This window comes from Mandrillus leucophaeus, unplaced genomic scaffold (genome assembly GCF_000951045.1).
Source record: "Mandrillus leucophaeus isolate KB7577 unplaced genomic scaffold, Mleu.le_1.0 Scaffold2187, whole genome shotgun sequence".
NCBI lineage: Eukaryota > Metazoa > Chordata > Mammalia > Primates > Cercopithecidae > Mandrillus > Mandrillus leucophaeus.
The window spans coordinates 31,053-53,845 of record NW_012102240.1 but is presented as its reverse complement, the minus strand read 5'-3'; the positions used below and the strand labels follow the sequence as shown (position 1 = coordinate 53,845).

General features: G+C 33.9%; 1 protein-coding gene across 3 annotated transcripts in view; it reads right to left on the bottom strand.

Annotated features, from left to right (window-relative positions):
* ZNF280D (zinc finger protein 280D) overlaps positions 1–22,793 on the bottom strand; it is a 97,879-nt gene that overhangs the window by 58,604 nt on the left and 16,482 nt on the right. Inside the window, exons 2-9 of one of the 3 annotated variants that reach the window (XM_011980819.1) lie at positions 17,386–17,429; positions 17,205–17,273; positions 14,236–14,382; positions 11,272–11,337; positions 11,032–11,171; positions 3,759–3,876; positions 382–552; positions 123–232 (exon numbers count right to left, since the gene is read on the bottom strand). In XM_011980819.1, coding sequence (XP_011836209.1) covers positions 123–232; positions 382–552; positions 3,759–3,876; positions 11,032–11,171; positions 11,272–11,337; positions 14,236–14,382; positions 17,205–17,232 — 780 coding nt within the window. In that variant the 5' untranslated portion in view covers positions 17,233–17,273; positions 17,386–17,429. The remainder of the gene's footprint in view (positions 1–122; positions 233–381; positions 553–3,758; positions 3,877–11,031; positions 11,172–11,271; positions 11,338–14,235; positions 14,383–17,204; positions 17,274–17,385; positions 17,430–22,793) is intronic. The other 2 variants (XM_011980820.1, XM_011980818.1) reach the window with 2 other exon arrangements.

The following is a 22,793-nucleotide window of genomic DNA, read 5'->3' as shown; positions in this document are numbered from 1 at the left end:
AATTGTTACTTAAATGGATATACCAGTAAGATTATTTCTGGACAAACCATTAATTACTATAATCATCAGTATTTTTAGAAACGTGCAAACTTTTTACAGATTAAATTTTGAAAGAGTTTCACCTTCATGTGATTTTTCAAAGGATCCAAAAGATTGAAATGAATGTTGCACTTTGGACAGGCTCTTGGAAAAGGTGTTCCATTTTTAGATTGATTTGATGAGGTATTTGCACCTAAAATAAATTCAGAACTTTTATGACTCAAAATTCATCATTTTTTAACCTTAAATAACCACTAATAATACTTTTTAAATTTATAGCCACTTCTAAAATGTATGTATAGATACTATAACTTCTTTTTACATACCAGATTTCATATTTACCTTTTGCTAGCATAGCCTGGGAAGATGTCACTGAAGGAGATTTAACTGAAGGTAATACAGTTGAGGAATTTGCTCCAGAAACACTTTCACTGGGCTTAGGCTTCTTTGGATTAGCATTATTTACTTCAGAAGTAGAAGGACGTTTTGATAAAAATGAACTTTCATTCATACCTACAATAATTTAAACAGTGAGAAATATATTTTTAAAAATTAGAATATTACTTACATATGAGTAAAAATACTTTGGAGCTAAATTAAAGGTAATATAATTGAATTATCATATCATGACAATAATGATAAAACTTGATATGATCCAAACTCAAGGGTGTAAAGAAATTGCACATCTATTTTCATGGACTACATACATTTAAATAATTTAAAAAAGAATCCCTCTATGAAAGAAAATTCTAAATATGACTTCAAATAAAAAAATATATAAAGAGCTATCATAAAGGGAGCCAGACCAATACTCCAAGCCAAAAAAAAAGTATACTATGAATAAGTTCTGACAAATGAATTATCTTTAGATGCTTAAGTGCATTGAGTACATTAGAGTTTGTAAAAAAAACAAACAACAATTACCTGTTTCAAAAATTTAGAGATGCTCTTAAGATGCCTTTTTTTATTTAACAACTTAAAATGTCTAATGGAAACTTAGTTCTTTCCTACCTAACAAACTGAAGGGTGGTAAGAGTGGTCTACTCACGGCTTTGAGTGGTATTACTCATTTATCGCTATGTACAAAGTGGAAACAACTAATCTTGAATGATAATACTTCATTCATTTGTATGAAAGGACACATAATGGAAGTAGTAAGTATAATGATTTTCACACTATGTTCCCCAGAAATTAATGGGTTTGTTTTAGAGAAATAATGAGCATGTCTAACAGAGAAACTCTTTTTTGTTTTACTTATTTAAATTTTGTTTATATAAGGATTTCTTTCCTAAAAACACTTTCCCATTTGAAAACCAATTTGTTAAGACTAAACAATTTCAGTTTTATTTAATGCATTCGCAAGAGAAATGAGGATATCCAGGCTATAATAAGGCTCAGAAAAGTCTTATTTTGAAAATAACACACAACTGTACTTTGTAAAAGAGATTCTAAAACTATACATCATATTTTAGTCCTCCCAACTATACATTAAAAGTAGAAATGGTAAGGTAACTATATTTGAAATATTCCAGGTTTTTAAGTCAGACAAGATAAGTTCAAATCCACACCTTGTCACTCTCTAGTTATGTATTCTTAGCTTAATTTCTCTAAGCTTCAGTTTCCTTTTTTATAAAATAAGTTATAATACCCTATTTTACAGAGCTGCTTTAAGGACCAAATAAGATAATGTACTTAAAGCACCCAACAAAACATTTGGTACACAGAAAGCACTCAGTAATAAATTACAGCTATTATCATTACTAACAAAATATTTTATATTTAACTTACCTTAAAGGGGAAAAATATAATAGATTCACTTGTCAGCTTTTTAATAAGGGCAAACATTACAGAAAATTAAGAGTACTATACTACTTGGCTTCTCTGTTTCATCCTTTTCAGATAACATAAAAATGATTTTTTTCCATCTTCAAAATACTCGCTTACTGATAGATATACTGTAGGTACATGGGAAAGATTCTGTATAATCACATTCACATTCTTGTGAGATGTTTAAGTTACCTGAAAAACCAACGAATGCTGGAATTCTGAATTAAGCATCTGATTATACAGCAGGCTAGACAGTAGAAACAGACTGCTTTAAGAATTTTTAAAACAAGAAATCTCAAGATTAAATAAAATCACTCTGTATTTGTTTTAAATTTTGATGCTTTAACTTATTTCTCTGTTGTGTTTGGCTTATGCTGCTCCCTACCCGCAACAGCTCTCTCTCTGCTGGTAAAAATCGTATTCTCATTCAAGATTTAACTCAAATCCAGTCTTCTCCAAACCCCCATAATCTCCCTAGATGGTAGTCTGTTAATCATGTTACTGAACATGTGGCACATACCATTCATAATTATCATTCAGAATAACTGTGTTGTCAAGTCTTTTAAAGCTTATAATGTATTCTCACATTTCACTTGGATTTGGGCATTAAAAAATCCCTAAGTAGAGCAAGAATTAAAATTACATGTCCAAATGAATGGTTCCAGATGTGAAGAATGAATGCATTCTACAAGAAAAATTAAAATCTCCCTTTTAACAATTTGTGAAAACCAAAGTGGTTAGGTAACTTAACAGAGACTACAAAAATCTTAAGAATAGAGGATCAAATCATCCTACTTACTGCTCAGGCTAAAGTCCCACTCGCTGAAGTAGAACACTTACAGGAAGAATAGGAGTCATTATTTCTCTTTATTCCCAAGAAGTTTCAAGAATTTAGACTTTTTCTATGAATAAAGTCTATATGCTTTATGAAACCAGACTTTAAGACAACTTTTTTTCTCCCTGTTTCTTTTGGTTCTTAGCTATTTCACAAACCAGATTGTTACTAAATATGTAAGTGACACCCAGAGAGGTGAATATCAAATCAAGGATTATCAAAATGGAAAAAGAGTTTAAGTTTATAATACATTTAGTATTACCATTAAAAAGAAACTAGGAGAGGGTTTGGTAAATTCTCTGCACTGATTTGTTAGTAAATCTAAAAATTCCAAAAAATCATGTATACGTCGGTTTAGTCACATATTTGAATAGATACAAATCGCGAATATACAAAGAATAACCGCCTTGATTATAGGGAATTTTCAATTAGATAAAATTCTTTTATAGTACACCAATTTATTTTAGATTAATGAAGAACTTTGTTATAGTATACAATCAAATAACTTTCAATGTTCCTCAACAGGGAAAGTTCATTAATCCTTCAACGTACATTAATGAGTACTTACTATGTGCAAATCACTATTTATTTATTGTAGGCAGTTTATAATAGCACTTTATAATCATATTGAACTATCACTCTGAAATAATTAGAACAGAAAGACACTAATTAGGAAATCAACTATAACCATATATTTTTCACACTAGTGTCCACAGAAACGAATTAATACTTTTTTAAACAGAGTATTTAGGCTACCTGAGAAGTTCTCTAACTCACAGATTATTTTAGTGTATCTCAGCTATGGTTAGCTCCAAGTGAGAATGAGTTCAAAGTTGGTTACTTACTTAATAGGAAGAAATAAAATATTCTGTCATTAAATAGGATTTTACAGAAAATTACCCAAGAAAGGTATTCAAGAACTACGAGTGATGTTCCACCTTACAATATATGAAAAACTTCACACAAGGGTAGGGGCTTCAAAACAGAAAGTCAATCTCATATGCATATTTATCAAGTTTCTTTTTATAATCTTTATGAAAAAAATACTAAAACCAACCTGCCATAGAAAGTGTTGGTCCCCCTTGGTAATGTGATAATCCTGTATCCTGGGTCAAGTCAAATAGTAACTCTGATGACTTATTACACACAATTCGTGATGAGTTTGTTATATAACCCTGTTAAATAGTTCAAAGGAAAAATAATACATTTATTCAACAGTTACAATTATTTCAATATAATTATATATTATGTAATTTTACATAATTATGTAAGAATTTTATTTCATAGACATTTACAAAAGTAAACTTAATTGTATGCCCAATATTCTAAGGAAATCCTTTGATGACTCAATTATTAATAAGTTAAAAACACAAAGATAATTGCTACTTTGCCAAAATTATCATCTACTGAAACTGAAAGCAAGCTATTACTTAGAGCTGGTTTACTGCTGACTAGAAAACTAAAATGGGGGGCGTATTCTTAGTTCAACTTCTTCAAGGTAAAAGAAACATAAATCAACTTATATATCAATAAGATTGATACACTTTAGATGACTTCTAAAGATGCAGTATCCTCATTAAAGGGCAAATCATAGAACTTAGCAAAATCTTTGGGCATAAGCAAGGAGAAAAATAAAAACCATATTTACATGACCAAAGAAATTAAAAGCTTCTATGCCTCTAAAAACCTCACAACTGAGATATCAGGGCAAACAAACAGAATCAATCTGCAGTATTATGCATCAGTGTTAAGGATGAATATATCACATAATATGAATTTTGAAATCATCTTTACTGGAGAAATGTATAAGCTATGCATCAGAAGGAGAAAAAATGGGCCCCACACCCTTTCCATCATCCCATAGAAAGCCATGCTAGGCCAGGAATCTTCCGTCTCATCAGGCAAATATGAAAGCAAACCGGTCAGTAGAATGAACAAATAAGAATGCCAGGCAGACACGGTTTAGAACAGAAGTTGTTTATAGGAATAATTGGGGCCAGCTGTCCTGCCCCTGGAGGCCTCGGGACTCAAAGGAAGTTTTAGCCCTTCCATCAGGAGAAAGGGTGGTCCAAACTAAAAGGAAGATCTTAAGAAGAGAGGAGTGAAAAGTATGAGATGCATGATAATGTGGTCAAGTATAAAGCAGTATAAAGTTATAACATATATGAGCATACATATATAGTGTACATAATTATGAAAAATATGGTCAATTTAGGGACATACACTCCAATATTATTATACATTAAATATAATGATACATACATACACACACACACACACATTTACTCCAGTACTATTAATACATTTAAAAGATACTCATTGTGGACAGTAAGCTCTCAGAGTGACTTTTGGACCATTCTACATGTCATAATACATAACAAGCAAAAGTTTCAAGATTAACAATGATTAAAAATTAAAGCAAAAAAGACTATCACTTTAGGAAAAATATGGGCAAAGGCCATAAACTGAGAGAATTCAGATATCAAATACTAATGAACAACACATACGAAATACCTTTTTTCCAAATTGCTAGCCAAAGAAATGCAAATAAAAACAATAGCAATATTTAACTAATGAATTGGCATGTTACCATAATATCTACTACAAAATAATTAGCCACTACTCTTAAAAGTGTCAAGGTTATGGAAGACAAAGAAAGAATGAATAACTAGAAAATATAAGGAGATTAAAAAGAAATAACTGCAAGGTGGGATCCTGAACAGGATACTGGGCAGGAAAAAAAACATTAATGGGAAAACTGATGAAATTCCAGGAAGGTCTATAGTTGGGTTAATGTTAATTACCCAGTTGTGATGTTAACGTAAAGGGAAACTGGGTAAGAGGTATATGGGAACTGTTTGTACTATTTTTTCTGTGTCTAATATTAGTTTGAATTAAAAAGTAGTAACATTCATTATTGGCAAAGTAGAGCTTATATTTTAGCATAATTTTTATGCATAAAAGCTTTCGCAGTAGCTATTGAAGGCTTTAAAAGGTTCACTTCCTTTGTGTGTGTGTGAAACAGAGTTTCACTTTTGTTGCCCAGGCTGGAGTGCAATGGACTGATCTCCACTCGCTGCAACCTCTGCCTCCTGAGTTCAAGTGATTCTCCTGTCTCAGCCTCCTGAGTAGCTGGGACTACAGGCGCATGCCATCACACCTGGCTAATTTTCGTATTTTTAGTAGAGACGGGGTTTCATCATATTGGTCAGGCTGGTCTTGAACTTCTGACCTCAGTGATCCACCTGCCTTGGCCTCCCAAAGCGCTGGGATTACAGGTGTGAGCCACTGTGCCCAGCCAGTTTACCCTCTTTTATCTAATTATTCCATTTTTAAGAATTTATGGTAATGAAATAAAAATGTTTAAGGGAAAATTAGTTATAACAGCAAAGCAATTATAACCTGTATGTCTAACAATGGAGAAATGATTAAACTGATAAACTATTGTGCAAAAATTAACTTTTTTGTGTGTGTGACGGAGTCTCACTCTGTTGCCAGGCTGGAGTGCAGTGGCGTGATCTCGGCTCACTGCAATCTCCATCTTCCAGGTTCAAGAGATTCTCCTGCCTCAGCCACCCGAGTAGCTGGGACTACAGGCACACACCACCATGCCCAGCTAATTTCTGTATTTTTAGTAGAGACAGGGTTTCACCATGTTGGCCAGGATGGTCTCCATCTCTTGACCTTGTGATCTGCCCACCTCAGCCTCCCAAAGTGCTGGGATTACAGGTGTGAGGCACCGCATCCGGCCAAACTAACATTTTTTTAGGAAATGTTCCAAGTAGAATGTTCAGTGAAAAAACAGAAATATGTATTTGCATATACTATAGGGTCCTGATATACTCTTTTCACTGTTCTAAACTCTGTCCCCAAATACACATTATTTCATAAGAGAAACATAAATGTTTTATTATAAATTAAGGAATATTTAAGTTTGAAGAATTTTGCTTTGTTACTAACTTTTCTATTGACAAGGGTTTGTTAAGAAGTTATGGAAACAAGCTATTGATGTAACTCAAACTAATCCTAGAATTTGAGGCCTAATAGGCAGATGTAGGCATTTGGGCCTGAACATGTGGTTTTTTTTTTTAATCAATAATGCCCTATGATTTAACAGTAATAAAACATATACTTCAAAGTAAACATTTTCTCCAAATATTTGTGAAAAAATGGGAAAGTTACTTCTGAGTTTCAAGTTATTCACCTTTCAAACTGAAATAATCACAATTGTTTTAAATGTACTTGCTCTTCATGGTACATGTATCATATTAAGCAGCTATCACAACAATACTAATAAAGACCTAATATTATTCCCCATTTTATAAATAGGTAAACTAAGGTTAGGTGTGGTCTAATAAGGCTCCCAGTACAGCCCCACTTGTTGCTGATGGAGCTGGAAATAGAATTCAGGTCTGACTGATTACAAAGCCCAAGCACTTAAGCTATATCACATTGACTTTCTAGGTGATAATAATATATCCCATCCCTGCCAACCTGAAAGTGATGTTCAGATACGACATTCCATGAAAAAGTAAAAACACACACACAAAATATGACATAAAAAACTACTAATTATAATTTATTAAAATAACTTCCAAAATTCAGAGAAAAGTCCCTTAAACAGGATTCTCAATTCATTCCAGAATACTCCTCTGTCATTCTTAACTTTAACTGCACAGTAGAATCACACTTGAAGAGTTTTTAAGAAGCTATCATTTCTGGGTTCCACCCAGACCAACTGGCAAAACCTCTCATTTTTAAAAAGAACCCAAGTATAGGAACCATCAACTGAGGTGCTTTCATTTAAAAACTATGCCCAAAACATTCTGAGTCAGAAAAGAATCTAATTCCTAATTCCTTTAACACCAAATGTACAAACTCTTGCTTTTATTTTTTTTTTCCCCTCCCTCGGTCAAATGTTGGAAAGATTTTTACCTAACAAACTATTAAACAATGTTTTCTTTTTCTATTTTTTTTTTCCTCAAATGCCAAATAGCTTATAAGAAGCATGAAAGAAACCACTGAGTTAATTTGATTCCAACTAACAGCAAAGAATTTTTACATTCTGGGTAGCCTTCCAGCTACCTTCAGGAACACCTTTTTTTTCCTTTTCTTTTCTTTTCTTTTTTTTTTTTTTTTGAGATGGAGTCTCACTCTGTCACCCAGGCTGGAGTGCAGTGGCATGATCTCAGCTCACTGCAACCTCTGCCTCCCAGGTTCAAGTGATTCTCCTGCGTCAGTCTCCCAAGTAGCTGGGATTACAGGCACCCACCACCACGCCCAGCTAACTTCTGTATTTTTAGTAGAGACAAAAGAGTTTTGCCCTGTTGTCCAGCCTGGTCTTGAACACCTGACCTCAGGTGATCCACCCATCTTGGCCTCCCAAAGTGCTGCGACTACAGGCATGAGCCACTGCGCCCAGCCACCTATTACATTTTTTAAAACATTAGAAATAGCCTGTGGAACCTTGGATGATTCAAGACAGAGACTCAGCAGTCTCCCTTATTGTTCTTATTATTTAAAGAATATACATTTTTAGGAAAATTCACTACTATTTTTCTGAGACAGTGGTGCCCTAACTCTTTGGCTTCAGAACCATTTTATGCACTTTAAAATTGTTGAACCCAAAAAGATTTTGTTTACATTGGTTATGTCTATCAATATTTTCCATATTAGAAATTAAAACAGAGAATATTTTATAACATTTATTTATTCATTTTAAAATAACAAACTCATTACAGATTAACATAAATAACATTTTAATGAAAATTGACTTGCAAACACAAAAAAAAGCTAGTGAAAAGTGGCATTGTTTCACATCTTTGCAAAGCTCTTAACTATCTAGCTTAATCAAAAATTGTTTTAGCCTCTTATCTGCTTCTGCCTTCAATCTACTAGGACTTGTTGTTTTGGTTGAAGAATATTATTAAAATCTGCCTCATAGGAATATGTAACTGGAAAAGGGAGTGTTTTAATAGGGTTTTAATTAACTGTGGATATACTATTTTGATACTATACCAAAACTGAACAGTTGGTACTTTCTTAAAGGTTTGTTGCAGTGTGAAATCTGAAACCGTATCCCTGTTCCATTAAAATCATTGATCTATCTTAGCTTTTAAATGGATGTTTTACCCATACATACTTTTGTAATATATATACTAGTTATGTGGAAAATACTGGTTTCACTGAATTATACAGGTCTTCCAAATGGTGACATAGTTCATTACACAATATTTTTAAAATCATTATTTATGAACACCACCACTCATCAGAAAACTCTTGGTATTCAAAAGCTGCCAAGATCACGGTGGCAAATGAGTTTTCCAAAATTCTAATTTTTGCTTGAAAGTTCAAATTTTACTATTGGCAACAAATATTACTATCAATTGTTTTTGTTGAAGTGAGAGGTTTGAGGAAATGTTTGCCAAACAATCAAGATTGAGTAAGTGTGTGGCAGACAGACTCTAAATTGGCCTCCATGTAAATGTCATTACCCATAAACCCCAGGTCCTGGTATTCATGTTCTGTATAATTCCCTCCCTTTGAGTGTGTGCAGGACCTCTGACTTGCTTTTAACCAATAGAATACAACAAAGGTGACAGGATATATATGATTTTTGTGTACGTGATTATGTCACCTAAGACCGTAAGGGCATCTTGCTAAGGACTCACTCTCACCTGCTAGCTTTGAGGAAGTAAGCAGTCTTATTGGGAAAACCTACCTGCCAAGGAGCCAGCCAAAAGCCAACAAGATACTGAGATTCTCATTCCAACAACCCTTAAGGAACTGAATGCTACCAACAACCATGTGAACTTGGAAGCAAATACTTCCCCAGTAGAATTTCAGATGAAACTGCAACTTCAGGGACCATATCTTGAATGCAGCCTTGTGAGATCCTTAAGCAGAAAACCCACCTAAGCCATGACTTGATTCCTGACCCACAGAAACTGTGAGACCATGAGATAAAGAGTATATGTTGTTTTAAGCTCTGTAAGTTTGTGGTAATATTGATACACAGAAATAAATATCTAATACACCATGGTATGTCAGTCATTCTTTCATGTAAAAATGGTGCTCTATTAACAACAACAACAAAATCAGGTAGTTTACCTCACAATTCAATCACACAAGTGCTTTTCCTCAAGACAACCATCATACTTCAGACACAGAGGTACTTTATGCATACTACCCATGTCATCACACAGAATATTTTTAAAAACACATATTCAAGTGTAGAGAGTTAACAAAACTAGTAACATTTTAATACTTCATCAGGGAAATTGGGTATAACTGAGTAATACTCAGTTGAGTAATATAGTTTAATGTGAGTGCATGGCAGGTGACTAATACAGAAACTATAAGTACACTTTGGTGGCACTACCTTGATTCACACTAAGGTACCAGCAGCTTACCCACCATTACTTCAGCATCACCAGTGCAAATAACAACACAGTGGAAAAGGAAAACAGTCTGTGATTATAATGACAACACTGTTGACTCTCAAATCTCTGAAAGGGTCTTGGGGAACCCCAGAGGATTGCAAAATACAGTCTAATTCTTTCATGACTAAAAAAGTGTACATTTATATACAACATATATGTATGTATGTGTGCATATACATATAAACTATGGGTTAGGCTGGACTGAAATCCCAGATCCATCAACTGCCAACTTTGGGATTTTGAATAAATCTTTCAACCTCTATAAGCCTCAGTTTCCTCAACTAAAAAATGAGGATAATTATAGTGTCTACTTCACGGGGATGTTTAAGAACTAAATGAAATGAATTTACCTATGGCATTCAGCACAAAGCCTTATACATACTAACAGCTCAATGAATGTTAACTATTACCATTTTCTATTACTTTTTGTAACAAAAAAAGTGGGAGTATTTCGTAATAGGAAAAAAACTTTTTTTTTTTTAACTAACTGAACTATAAAGGAATGTTTTCAGAATAAAAAGCTATGATGGTCTCTTGACTGTTTTCCCAATTAAGAATACCTGGCCCAGTTTGCAATCTTAAATATTTGTCATTATGCAATATTTATTACTGATTATAACTTTATTCACATTTTGACAGTATAGTTTTCATTACTGTACCTATTTAGGCATACTGCCTGTTATTAACAGGTTGGGTAGTTAGCTCCTTCAGTTATTACTTGGCGTACTGCTAGAGTTACCAAAAATATGGTGACATTTTCTGATGCTAACTATGCTTCTACTGGATGACTACTTATGACAGTCCAGAATTTTAACTGGGTATTGTTGATATTGATAAATAACATCCAATGGATCCCTGAGCTGGCTGTATAGTTTTAGAAACACTTACAGGTTTAGAAAAAGGCTGAACAATAACAGAACTATCTGAAGATCTAGACTCAGGATGAAAATTTATTGGTGAGGCAGGCACTGGATTTGATGTTGGATTCGTGTAGTGTTGACTTGTAGGCTTGAATGCAGCAGTAATACCTGTATTTTAAAGTAACACAATATATTGAAATTATTTGTACATAATCAATTTTGTCAAAATACTTCACTTTAAAAATAAAATAGTACAATAATACTGTACCTCGACTGAGTGCACCATTCTTTAGTCCCCTTGAATATGAGCTGGGGTTAACTCTGTTCAAAATATCTATAAAAGATTATATTTATTTATTTTAAGATTCATTGTTTGAATGAAATACATATTAAGATAATAGAAATCATCAATTGAAAACATTTAAACAGATTTATGGAAAGAGTATATAACTAATCACTGATTTAAGAATATAGTTCATTTTAAATACATACATCTTTATCTACTAAAGAAACAAAAGAAACAAGATAACTAGGCTTTGTTTTATAGACTAAGAACAATCTTTCTCATTGTAACTCAAAATCCAAAAGCCAGAAGTAAGGGAATGACAAATCTGACTACATGTGACTCAAAACATTGTGCTTGCGAAGAAACATCACATAGTTAATAAAAATTTTCCAAAAATATATTTATATACAACCTATAATTTAAATGTATATCTTTCTTTGCATGATGACAGGGCTGTACATACAGTCAAGTTCCTATGATTCAAAATCAAATCCTTGCCCAACCTCTACACTGCATTCACTCCTCTAAAAGCCTTGAAGTTTCATTACGGAAAATCTCATTGGATTATCTACTATTAGTTTTGAGTTAAAAAAGAAAAACTATCAGAGATCGCAGACTAAAGTGAACCAACAGTTTATCATAGCATTTTATTAGTTAAGAAGTTTCAAAATTACCACTACACCAGAAGTCAATCTGAGCCTGCCATGACTTTGAGGATCAATTTAAAGTTCCTCATTCTTGCATGCATGTAAACTCTGTAACTTCTAGCTTATCAAATTGTGGTTTGGAAGCATGAGGATTTGCCTAAAATTGCTGGTTAGAAAAAGGTAAAAAGCACCAAAAAAAAAAAAAAAAAGAACCCACCAAATCTCATAAAAATTTCTTGTATCTTCCTCACAGTAGAAAGGAACCAGATCCCATTAGGTAATTCTATAAAATAATGGTTCAAACAGAAATATGGTTGTTTTCTGATAAGGTCAATGCAGTGCTCTGTAATTAAACACTACAGAAATCTTATTACAGAAAGTTCTACTCAAAGAACTTGAAACTGTTTTCACTCAGAAATTCAGGATTAAATATTTACTCAGACCATGAAAGAACTATTGCTGTCGTACTTTTTACTGGGTGTAGTCTATGGATCACAAGTTTTTGACCTCCTTTCTTGCAGTTTTATAGAAACATTTAACTCATGTTCCATACGTTAACATATTTTATGGCTTACACATAAAATAACAATAAAACCATTTAAATTATTCACCTTAACACTGTAGAAAAGAAATTCTATTGGGGTCAATTCCCTTCTTGATGGAATTATTTTAAAACTAATGTACAATGTTCTACTTGAATACCATGAAGAGTCATCTACAATCAGTATAAATTCAACTTGAATCTTAACTGTCATGTTTTCGGTAAGAGTTTGAATAATTTTGCAATATAACATTTCAATATAAAACAATAATCAAGAGAATATTATGTTCCACTATTACCAACAATGCCATCATGCGTAATACATTTTATAATCCAAGTGGCACTCCGCTTAGCATTCCATGAGAGATGACCGACGTGCCACAGGAAATGGTAGTGAAAATCCGATTGGTGTAATTACTGTCTCTCTAATAAAACTGAATAAAGGTGCCAATCCGAGTTTAGAGGTAAGCGAAGCAAGAACTAGGCTTTCAGAAAATTTTAGTCTCTTAATCACACTTTGAAGCACTACCATGGTAAGTAAACACACACACACTAGTAAACTGGGTACATAACATTCTTTGGTAAATTCTCCTGGCTTCAAACAAGTAAATGAAATGCAAAAGGATCTATTTTCTCTTTCTCCCTGAAATTTGTACATTATTTCTCTGCACTGTCATGCATTTTTGAGTGGACATTTTAACAAATGTCACAGTATCTGCACATTAATATTATAACAATGTCAAGACCAATTCTCTAATTCAAAGCTAATAAGCCACAAAGGTACCAAGTTGTTCTGCCCAAAAGCCTTAAGGATTTAAATGTACTAAACGCTACATCATCCAAGTAGAGTGGCTGTAGACAGCGCCGTTATCTTTCATGAATATAAAAAGGAGTTACTGGAAGATGGACACGGTCAGAAGCTGCAGCTTCTATTGGTACACAGGCCAGAGACTGTGCAATCATTCATCACCTATATATTTTGTGGCCATGTATAGATGACACTGCAATGAGGACTGGATGTGAGAAGTCCCATTTGAGACCAACAAAAACTCACTTAGTATATTCTGAAATTTTAAGCACAGCATTCCAAATATTTTATTTTCTTTTCTCCTGGGTTTGAAAAAAATAAAAAAGAATAAACAGATAAATACGTTACTTAAGGCCAGGTGCAGTGACTCACACCTACAATCTTAGCACTCTGGAAGGATGAGGCAGGTGGACCACTTGAGCTCAGGAGTTCGAGAGCAGCCTGGGCAGCATGGTGAGACCCTGTCTCTACAAAAAATACAAAAATTAGCCAGGCATGGTAACACACGCCTGTAGTCCCAGCTACTCGGGAAGCTGAAGTGGGAGGATCGCTTGAGCCAAGGAGGTTGAGGCTACAGTGAGCCGTGATTGCACCACTGCACTCCAGTCTCGCAATAGAGTAGGACCCTGTCTCAAATTAATTAATTAATTAATTAATTAACTCCATTAAAAATTACGATTTCTAATCTCAGAAGACCTCCAGGGTCACCAGCTAATCTCAGTCCATTTCTCTTTTCTGACATCTGATATTTAACCTCTTACCTCCTTCCTCAAGTCCCCAAACACATCGCCATCCTGATTCTCAAGCTCTTACTGGCCTCCCACCTAATCTCTCACACCTAACTCTTTACAGTGGAACATGAACACCAAGTACCTATTAAACAGTTCACAAGTTTTTCTATTAGAAGTAATACCTTATAAAGTTTGGTTTCACTAAAAGTAAATGCTTACTTGAAATTGCTGGTTTTGAACTTGATATCTCTCCAACAAAGATTGGCTCATCATCATCGTCATCCTCAACTTCTTTTACTTTCTTCTGCCATGGTTCCAGCTCCTCTTCTTCACATTCCATAAACAGTTCTGCCATTTTTGAATTACCTGATTTTCAAAAGGAGAGAAGTAAACCTCATTTTTGAAAATAAAAATAAAAACATTTTTGTAATACATAGCATTAAATTTAAGATGTACTTTAATAACCCTAATAGGAATTTCTGAATTGATATTTGTAGTCAATATGTGGTAACAACAGTGAGAAGTGCAGAGCTTACTCTCTAAAATATTAAATAGTAAAATTTAGATAAACAGATCATTGATGACAGTAGTTATTTACAGTAGACAGAAAATCTGGAATAGTCAAATTCAGTGAAAGTGAGTTTTAGTCATATACATAGAATATGATTATCTCTACAAAAAGGATTATACCCACTGTCTTTTTAAAAATGTATTCACAAAAGGCAGATAAACTAAGAATAAGAGGCAACAGGTGGGAGATAAACGGGATAAACTAAAGCAGATTCAAGAATGCCAGGCAGGATGGGAGAGGCAGCTCACACCTGTAATCCCAGCACTTTGGGAAGCCAAGGCAGACAGATTGCTTGAGGTCAGGAGTTCGAGACCAGCCTGGCCAACATGGTGAAACCTCCATCTCTACTAAAGACAGAAAAATTAGCCGGGCATAGTGGCCCGAGTCTGTAATCCCAGCTACTTGGGAGGCTGAGTCAGGAGAATCGCTTGAACCTAGGAGGTGGAGGTTGCAGTGAGCTGAGATCATGCCACTGCATTCCAGCCAGGGTGACAGAGTGAGAGTATGTCTTTAAAAAAAAAAAATAACAATAATAATAATAATAATAATAATAATGCCAGCACAGAACACAGCAGGGAAGAGACGCTAGAATAGAATATGGAAAACGAATTAGGCTTTTTCAATTAAGGGCAAAGTAGATATTTCTCACAGGAAGAAAGTCACAAATCATTTTCTAGTCTAATGTTATAGTGTAGTCCACCTACCAAAAAAAAAAGGCCTTCCCATTTTCCTAAATGCCATCAATATCATCAACCTTTTTTTCTCTAAACTGTACTATTTGACTAATTATACAGAGTTCTTCAAATCTAATAATTAAAAATACTAATTTTCATTGGCAAGTCATAACTTAGCATTTGTGTTTTTTAAATACTTGAAACACCAGCCTTATTGTGTGTTTCAGAGCTATTATTTATACCACTTCTTCTACCTAGAATATCCTTCCTTCTCAGCTCTAGCCTATATCACTCCAGTCTGCAGCAAAGACAGCAGAGACTTGATATCAAACTGAGTAATTCAAATCTGTATTCCACTGTTTATCATCATATGACTCTAGAGAAGTTACTTGAACCTATTTTCCTCATCTATAATAGAAGTATGATATCTACCTAATAGAAGTATCACATAGATTCAAGAAAATGCCACATAAAGCACCTAACATCAAGTGAATATTCAACAAAATATTAATTCCCTGGCCCTCCTGACTCTTGGTTCAATTATAATTCCCCTAATGAACCATTAGATTTTACTTTCCTTCAAAATCTGAACTACATTGATAATCAATATCATGCAGTTCAAGATTTAACATATATGATCTCAAACTATTTTTTCATGTGTGTTAATTTTATATGTTCAAGGTCATATAGGAATACATTCCCCCCACACATTAGAGGGGCAGTAGGCACATAGCATATAATAATATATGGACTAGGCAAAGTCAGAAAATGCATAATTTTAAATAATTAGGGACACTCGTTGTATAGTAATAACAAAAGTATCATTTACATCCAGTTGTTACATGTATAGGCTGAACTGCATTTTCTCAAAATTCATATGTTTAAGTGCTAACCCTCACCACCATAGAATGTGACTATATTTGGAGACTGGGTCTGCAGAAGTAATTAAACTAAAATAAGGTTAGTAGGGTGGGCCCTAATCTAGTATGACTGGTGTCCTTAATAGAAGAGGAGATTAGGACACAGACACAAGCAGGAAAGGAGATCACAAGAAGGTATAAGAAGAAGATGGAGGATGCACACAGTGGCTCACACCTATAATCACAACACTTTGGGAGGCCGAGGCAGGCGGATCACCTGAGGTCAGGAGTTCAATACCAGCATGGCCAACACAGTGAAACCCAGTCTCTACTAAAAATACAAAAAAACTTAGCCAGGATTGGTGGTGAGCACCTGTAGTCCCAGCTACTCAGGAAGCTAAGGCAGGAGAATCACTTGAGCCCAGGAGGAGGAGATTGCAATAAGTCGAGATCGCGACACTGTACTCCAGCCTGGGTGACAGAGAATCCGTCTTAAAAAAAAAAAAAAAAAAGGAGAAGACGGTCATCTACAAGTCAAGAAGAGAGGCCTCAAACCCCTCCCATATGGCCCTCAGAAGAAATCAATCCTACCAACACCTTAATCTTGGACTTCTAGACTCAAGAATTATGAGAAAAATTTCCACTGTGTAAGCCACCCAGTCTGCAGTACTTTGTTATGGCAGTCCTAGCAAACTCATATAGTATACAAAGGTCTTCCTTGTTCTTTTTAACAGGGCACTGCCATTGTTAATATACCCAGGATATATTTTTGAGAAAAAAATATTTTAAGGCATAATAGCTTTACAACTTTTTAAGAAACAATTTACTTTTTCTCTATGTACAGAAGAAACATGTAAGATTATATGTACCAAATTGGTAAAAGTAGTTTCTTCTGATAATGGGGGAAAACACCTCTATTTTACTCACTTTTTTATTTACATTACTTGTTTTTATGTGAACATTTGTTACTTTAACAATTTTAAGCATTTTTTTTTAAATGTCTCCCAACTTTCATCCTTTCTCCTGAAGTAAAGTGATACGAAAGTCACATATACTAGTATTAGTCGTGGCAGCAACACTTACTTTTTGGTTGAAAAGGGTTGTCGCCCATCAAGCTGCAGAGATGACTTTCTGTAAATTGTCACCTAAGTACTGACACATGACATCAGTCAATTTTATGAGTCACTTTAAGTAACACCAAATATTGAAACATGAAACTTGGGATTCACAAATTATTGGATGTAACTTTAATCTCTAAACTCACCATGTGACTCCAGACAAGGCAGCAAGTTATTTCTGTTTTCCTTCCTATAAAATAAAGATACCAACTATTAGCGTGGACTTCATTAAATTAGACGTATACATATTTAAACTTTTCTCCTATACAGAGATCAATTATGTTTGATATATTTGATATACACATATAGTTCATTTTACATAACTGGTTCATTCCTGAATAAACCCAAATTTAATAAAAACATGATTATTATACTCAGCACTTAATACTTGAAGAAATGTCATGATTCATAAATTACAAATAATTTTTTAAAGTATTATTTAGTAAAAATGAGTAATCACCTTACAATGTATTGTTACTGGAAATCGAACTTTTCAAATGCTGAGTGACATTAATCTTTAACTGTTTATCTTTTCTTTGTATTTCAGAAATACATGTAATTATTTCTGTAAGAAAACACAATTTTAAATAAATTTTAGTTTATATCTTTCTGGTTTTTTATCAACTGAATGGGAACAGAAAATTCACTGGAAATATTTCATCATAGATTAATTCATTCAAAAAATAACTACTCATGGCCTTCTGTATGCAAGGTAATGTGCTAAGGTCAGGGGAAAACAAAAATGAGTAAGTCACATTCCTAGACTTCAGAAGTTTACAATCTAGTATGTCAATAATTTATTTGGCTTTAAAAATGCTGTTAGAATACACATTTTTTTGGGGAAAAAAAAACTATTTGAATTGCTTTATTCAAACTGAGAATCTGTTTTTTGAATTTCCATGCACACGCAATAGCATAAATTTTACAAAATAAACAAGCTTTTATAAAACTGAGTTATAAAGCAAAAAAATGTCAAAAATTAAACAATGGAAATCTAAAACACTGGAATACACAACTAATTCAACCTTCACTTTCCTCTTTATCCTTAGGCTGACAAAAGCAAGCCTTCCTACTTTTCAATTTCCAAATTATGTAAACTGAAATAGCACAAAGGAAAAAAGTATTACTTTAATTCCAGAAGTTATTGTTATTAATTCAGTTATTCAGAGTTACTATCACAAGAGACTCTAGTGAATCTTGTGTTTAACTTAATATCCCCTAGTTCTAAAGTTGTACTATTAAAAATCTCCTTAACTCAATTTTTGAATAGCTGTAGCTTGTCCCACTAGCAACAGTATAATGCTTATTTCAGATAAATACATAATTCTTGCTTCACATTAAGGACTTACCAATACCAGGAACACAGAATATTTTTAAGATTCACAATTACATATCCTATGGACTCATATATAATGTTTTTAAGTGACCACATAAGTATCTACTGGCTTCAGAATTTTGTTGGTAAAGCACAGAATTCTATGAAACATTAAATCTGCTCCCAGAGAAGTGGTATATCCAACAAAGATATGCAACGGGGACGTCAAAGGCATCAGCTCAGAGTTGGCTCTTTAAGATAGCCAGAAAAGGTCGGGCGTGGCAGCTCACGCCTGTAATCCCAACACTTTGGGAGGACGAGGCAGGCGCATCACCTGAGGCAGGAGTTCGAGACCAGCCTGGCCAACACAGAGTCAAACCCCGTCTCTATGAAAAAATACAAAAATTAGCTGGGCGTGGTGGCACATGCCTGTAGTCCCAGCTACTTGGGAAGCTGAGGCAGGAGAATCGCTTGAACCCAGGAGGCAGAGGTTACAGTGAGCTGAGACTGCACCACTGTACTCCAGCCTGAGAGAGAGAGCAAGACTATGACTCTCAAAAAAATAAAATAAAATAAAATAGCCAGGAAAAAAAAAAAAAGGGGAGACTCTCAAGTTCAACTACTAACTCAGGTACAGATTACATGCCCATATTTAATATACTGCTTGTATGGGGGAAAAATGAATTCCAAGTAACTGACTTAAAATAAAATCCATTCATTTATGGATACTGCCCACATAAATAATTATAATTCCTATTTTATAAATGTTTGATTTCAGTTATCTAAAATTAAACGATATCTTTTTCTATAAAAAATTAGAAATCAATGGAAATGTGGGTCTAAGTATTTTCACTATCTGAAATTTTCACTTTCATCCATTGATAGATGTCACCTGATGTAATGTTGCTGTATTAAATAATATTAATACTGTATGTGATCTAGTACAGAGCACATACTACGAACACAGGTGTGCTATATACTAGACATAGTCCTCTTTACTCTCTGATAAGAAAAAAATTAAGTAATTTCACAAACTACAACTACAGTGTATGCACATTTGAAAAAAGAATACCACACTAGAAATCAGGAGAACCAAGTCATAGTACCAGCATGGCCACAACTTTCTGCCAAGTCATCTTCAATTCTAGCTCTCAGGCTATACTATAGTTCAACTGAAAAGATTCTGGCTTAATTCAGCTCAAAATCTATTGTATACCTTAAACATTCAGTAACCATGAAGAGTAAAACATGGTGAAGAATGAATGCCAAATTCAAATTCTGACTCAATCACTTACTACCCATATGATGTTGGACAAGTTAGTTAACCTAGTGCCTTGTTTACTGCTTTTTATATATACATTTACCATTTACATACACATATAAAATAAAAATAGACTTATGTCATTGGATTATAATGAAGATTAAATGAGATAATATATATAAAACACATCTCAGTGCCTGGCACAAAGAAACCACTTAATAATGTTTAACTATTTTTAACTCTGGGATAAATCCCATTTTAAAGAACTCTAGGCCAGGCACAGTGGCTCACGCCTATAATTCCAGCACTTTGGGAGGCCGAGGCAGGAGGATCACTTGAGGTCAGGAGTTCAACAACAGCCTGGCCAACATGGTGAAACCCGGTCTCTACTAAAAATTAAAACATTAGCCGGGCATGTTGGAGCGTGCCTGTAATCCAAGCTACTTGGGAGGCTGAAGCAGAAGAATGGCTTTAACCAGGAGGCAGAGGTTGCAGCAGTGAGCTGAGACTGCACCACTGCACTCCAGTCTGGGCGACAGAGCAAGACTCAGTTTCAAAAAAAAAAAAAAAAAGAACTAATCCCACCCAATTCTATTATACTGGAATTTATGTGCTATCAGCTAAGCATTTCTTAAACTAATTAAAATATACAAAAAAAGCATTTCTAAACTAATTAAAATATACACCAAAAAAAATTTTACCCTCATATAAACATAACACACTGTTAAATTATATACTACTAATCTAATAGAATAAGTATCCCATTCAAAAGTACCAATATATAAAAATTAACATTGAGGTATCTTTATGCCATTTCTATTAAGAAAAAACATTCAGGCTGGGCATAGTGGCTCATGCCTATAATCCCAGCACTTTGGGAGGCCGAGGTGGGAGGATGGCTTGAGTTCAGGAGTTCAAGACCAGCCTGGGCAACATGGCAAAACCCCATCTCCACAAAAAATACACGAAAATTACCGGGAGTGGTGGCACATGCCCATGGTCCCAGCTACAAGAGGTCAAGGCAGCAGTAGGCCGAGATTGGGCCACTGCACTCCAGCCTAGGTGACAGAGTGAGACCCTCCCTCCAAAAAAAAAAGAAAGAAAAGGTAAGAAAAAGCACTCATTCTACATGTATCTTAGTATTTTATTTTCTAAAAAATAAATAAATAAATAGCTAGTAATTAAAACACAAAAGAGATTATGAGGAACATGGTGAATGGTTAGCTTTTTTTTCTGAGATGGAGTCTTGCTCTGTTGATCAGGCTGGAGTGCAGTGGCACCATCTCAGCTCACTGCAACCTCAGCCTCCCAGGTTCAAGTGATTCTCCTGCCTCAGCCTCCCGAGTAGCTGGGACTGTAGGCGCGCACCACCACACCCGAATAATTTTGTATTTTTGGTACATTCAGGGTTTCACCATGTTGGCCAGGCTGGTCTCAAACTCCTGAACTCAAGTGATCTGCCCGCCTTGGCCTCCCAAAGTGCTGGCATTACAGGTGTGAGCCACCATGCCCGGCGGAATGGTTAACTTCTACATCTTCCCCAATCCCATAAATTCAAGATATATAATCAATGAAATAATCCAAAAAATCACATTATAAAGTTAATCTTTCTTTTTGTCTCCCCATCGTAAAAATATTTTAATTGGGGATTGTATTACTAACCAAGAAGTTGGCAACACCAAAAAAACAAGATATGATCAACTTAACAAAAAAACAGGTACAAAAAAGAAAACCATTTCAAATAGCAAAAATTTATATGCAAAATAAGTATTGCACATAAAAATCAACTTCAACTAACTCATAAAGTTAGCTCAAGATAATGTTCTATCTATTAAAAAACTAACAATTTACTTATATACTTAAAATGAGTTTTTCGGTGTAATCATTTAGATAACACTGGCTTATTGGTTCAGTAAAGTTTGATCTTTCATTTTTTACTCTCAGAAATTTTCCAAGAAATCAGGCATTTAAGTCATTCTACTTAAATCAGCTTTTGTTTATATTCTATTTCATTTTATAAGCAATTCTTTAGTCTTTCTGTCACCAATGGCATACTGAAATGGAGGACTATCATTTTTGAATTCTAATCTCAAATGAATAGAACTTAAAGGATACAAAGTGAATTCTTAACTATGAATACCAATCTAGTATTTCAAACCCTGATTTTGTGATCCCTCAAGCACTTCCAACTATCTCAAGAAAGTATTTGAAAATTAATTTTTATTTAATGTTCATCACCTTACAATCATATGAAATCTTTTGAGTAAAAACAGCAATTTTTAAAACTACTGTTGTATATTCCCTTACTATCCATTGCCTGTTGATTCCATTATGGAAAATTGGAAATTACTGTAACAGGATTAGAAAAGCAGTGAATGATGATATCTACTTTGGCACTATCTCTGTGATAGAAAATGTAAATCATAAGCAATAATAATATAATTAAAAGAGAGACCTATGATTAAAATGATTTTATAAAATTTAGGGATTTAGCTATGAAATTTTATAAAGAAATTAACTTTTATATTTTTTATTTACAACCTTTAAGCATATAAAATTTAAATCAATACTTTATTTTGTGCCTCAAGCATTTCTTACCAATGTTTTAGTGTTAGAAAACTAAGTATCTTTTTCAGAATCAGTCCAGTTGTTACTGTTAAAAACCAGTCTTATTCTTGAAAAGGGCACATTCGGACCACACAAACTTCATTATTAAAAACACATGATCAGCAGTTAAAACACTAGAGACAAAACACTGGATGATTATAGAATCTTAAGAGACTTCAGAAGATAAATCTTACTCAGTTTCTGAAAGATTCTAATTTTTATGAAGAATGTTGTCTCCTGATAATAAGCACTCTAAGGAAGAAAAGATCTTTAAAAAGGGAATATATGGATACACCATAGTTTTTATTTTTAAAACAAACCAAAAATATCAAATGTTATTTTTAAAAGATTACATATTTGAGAATCTTAAC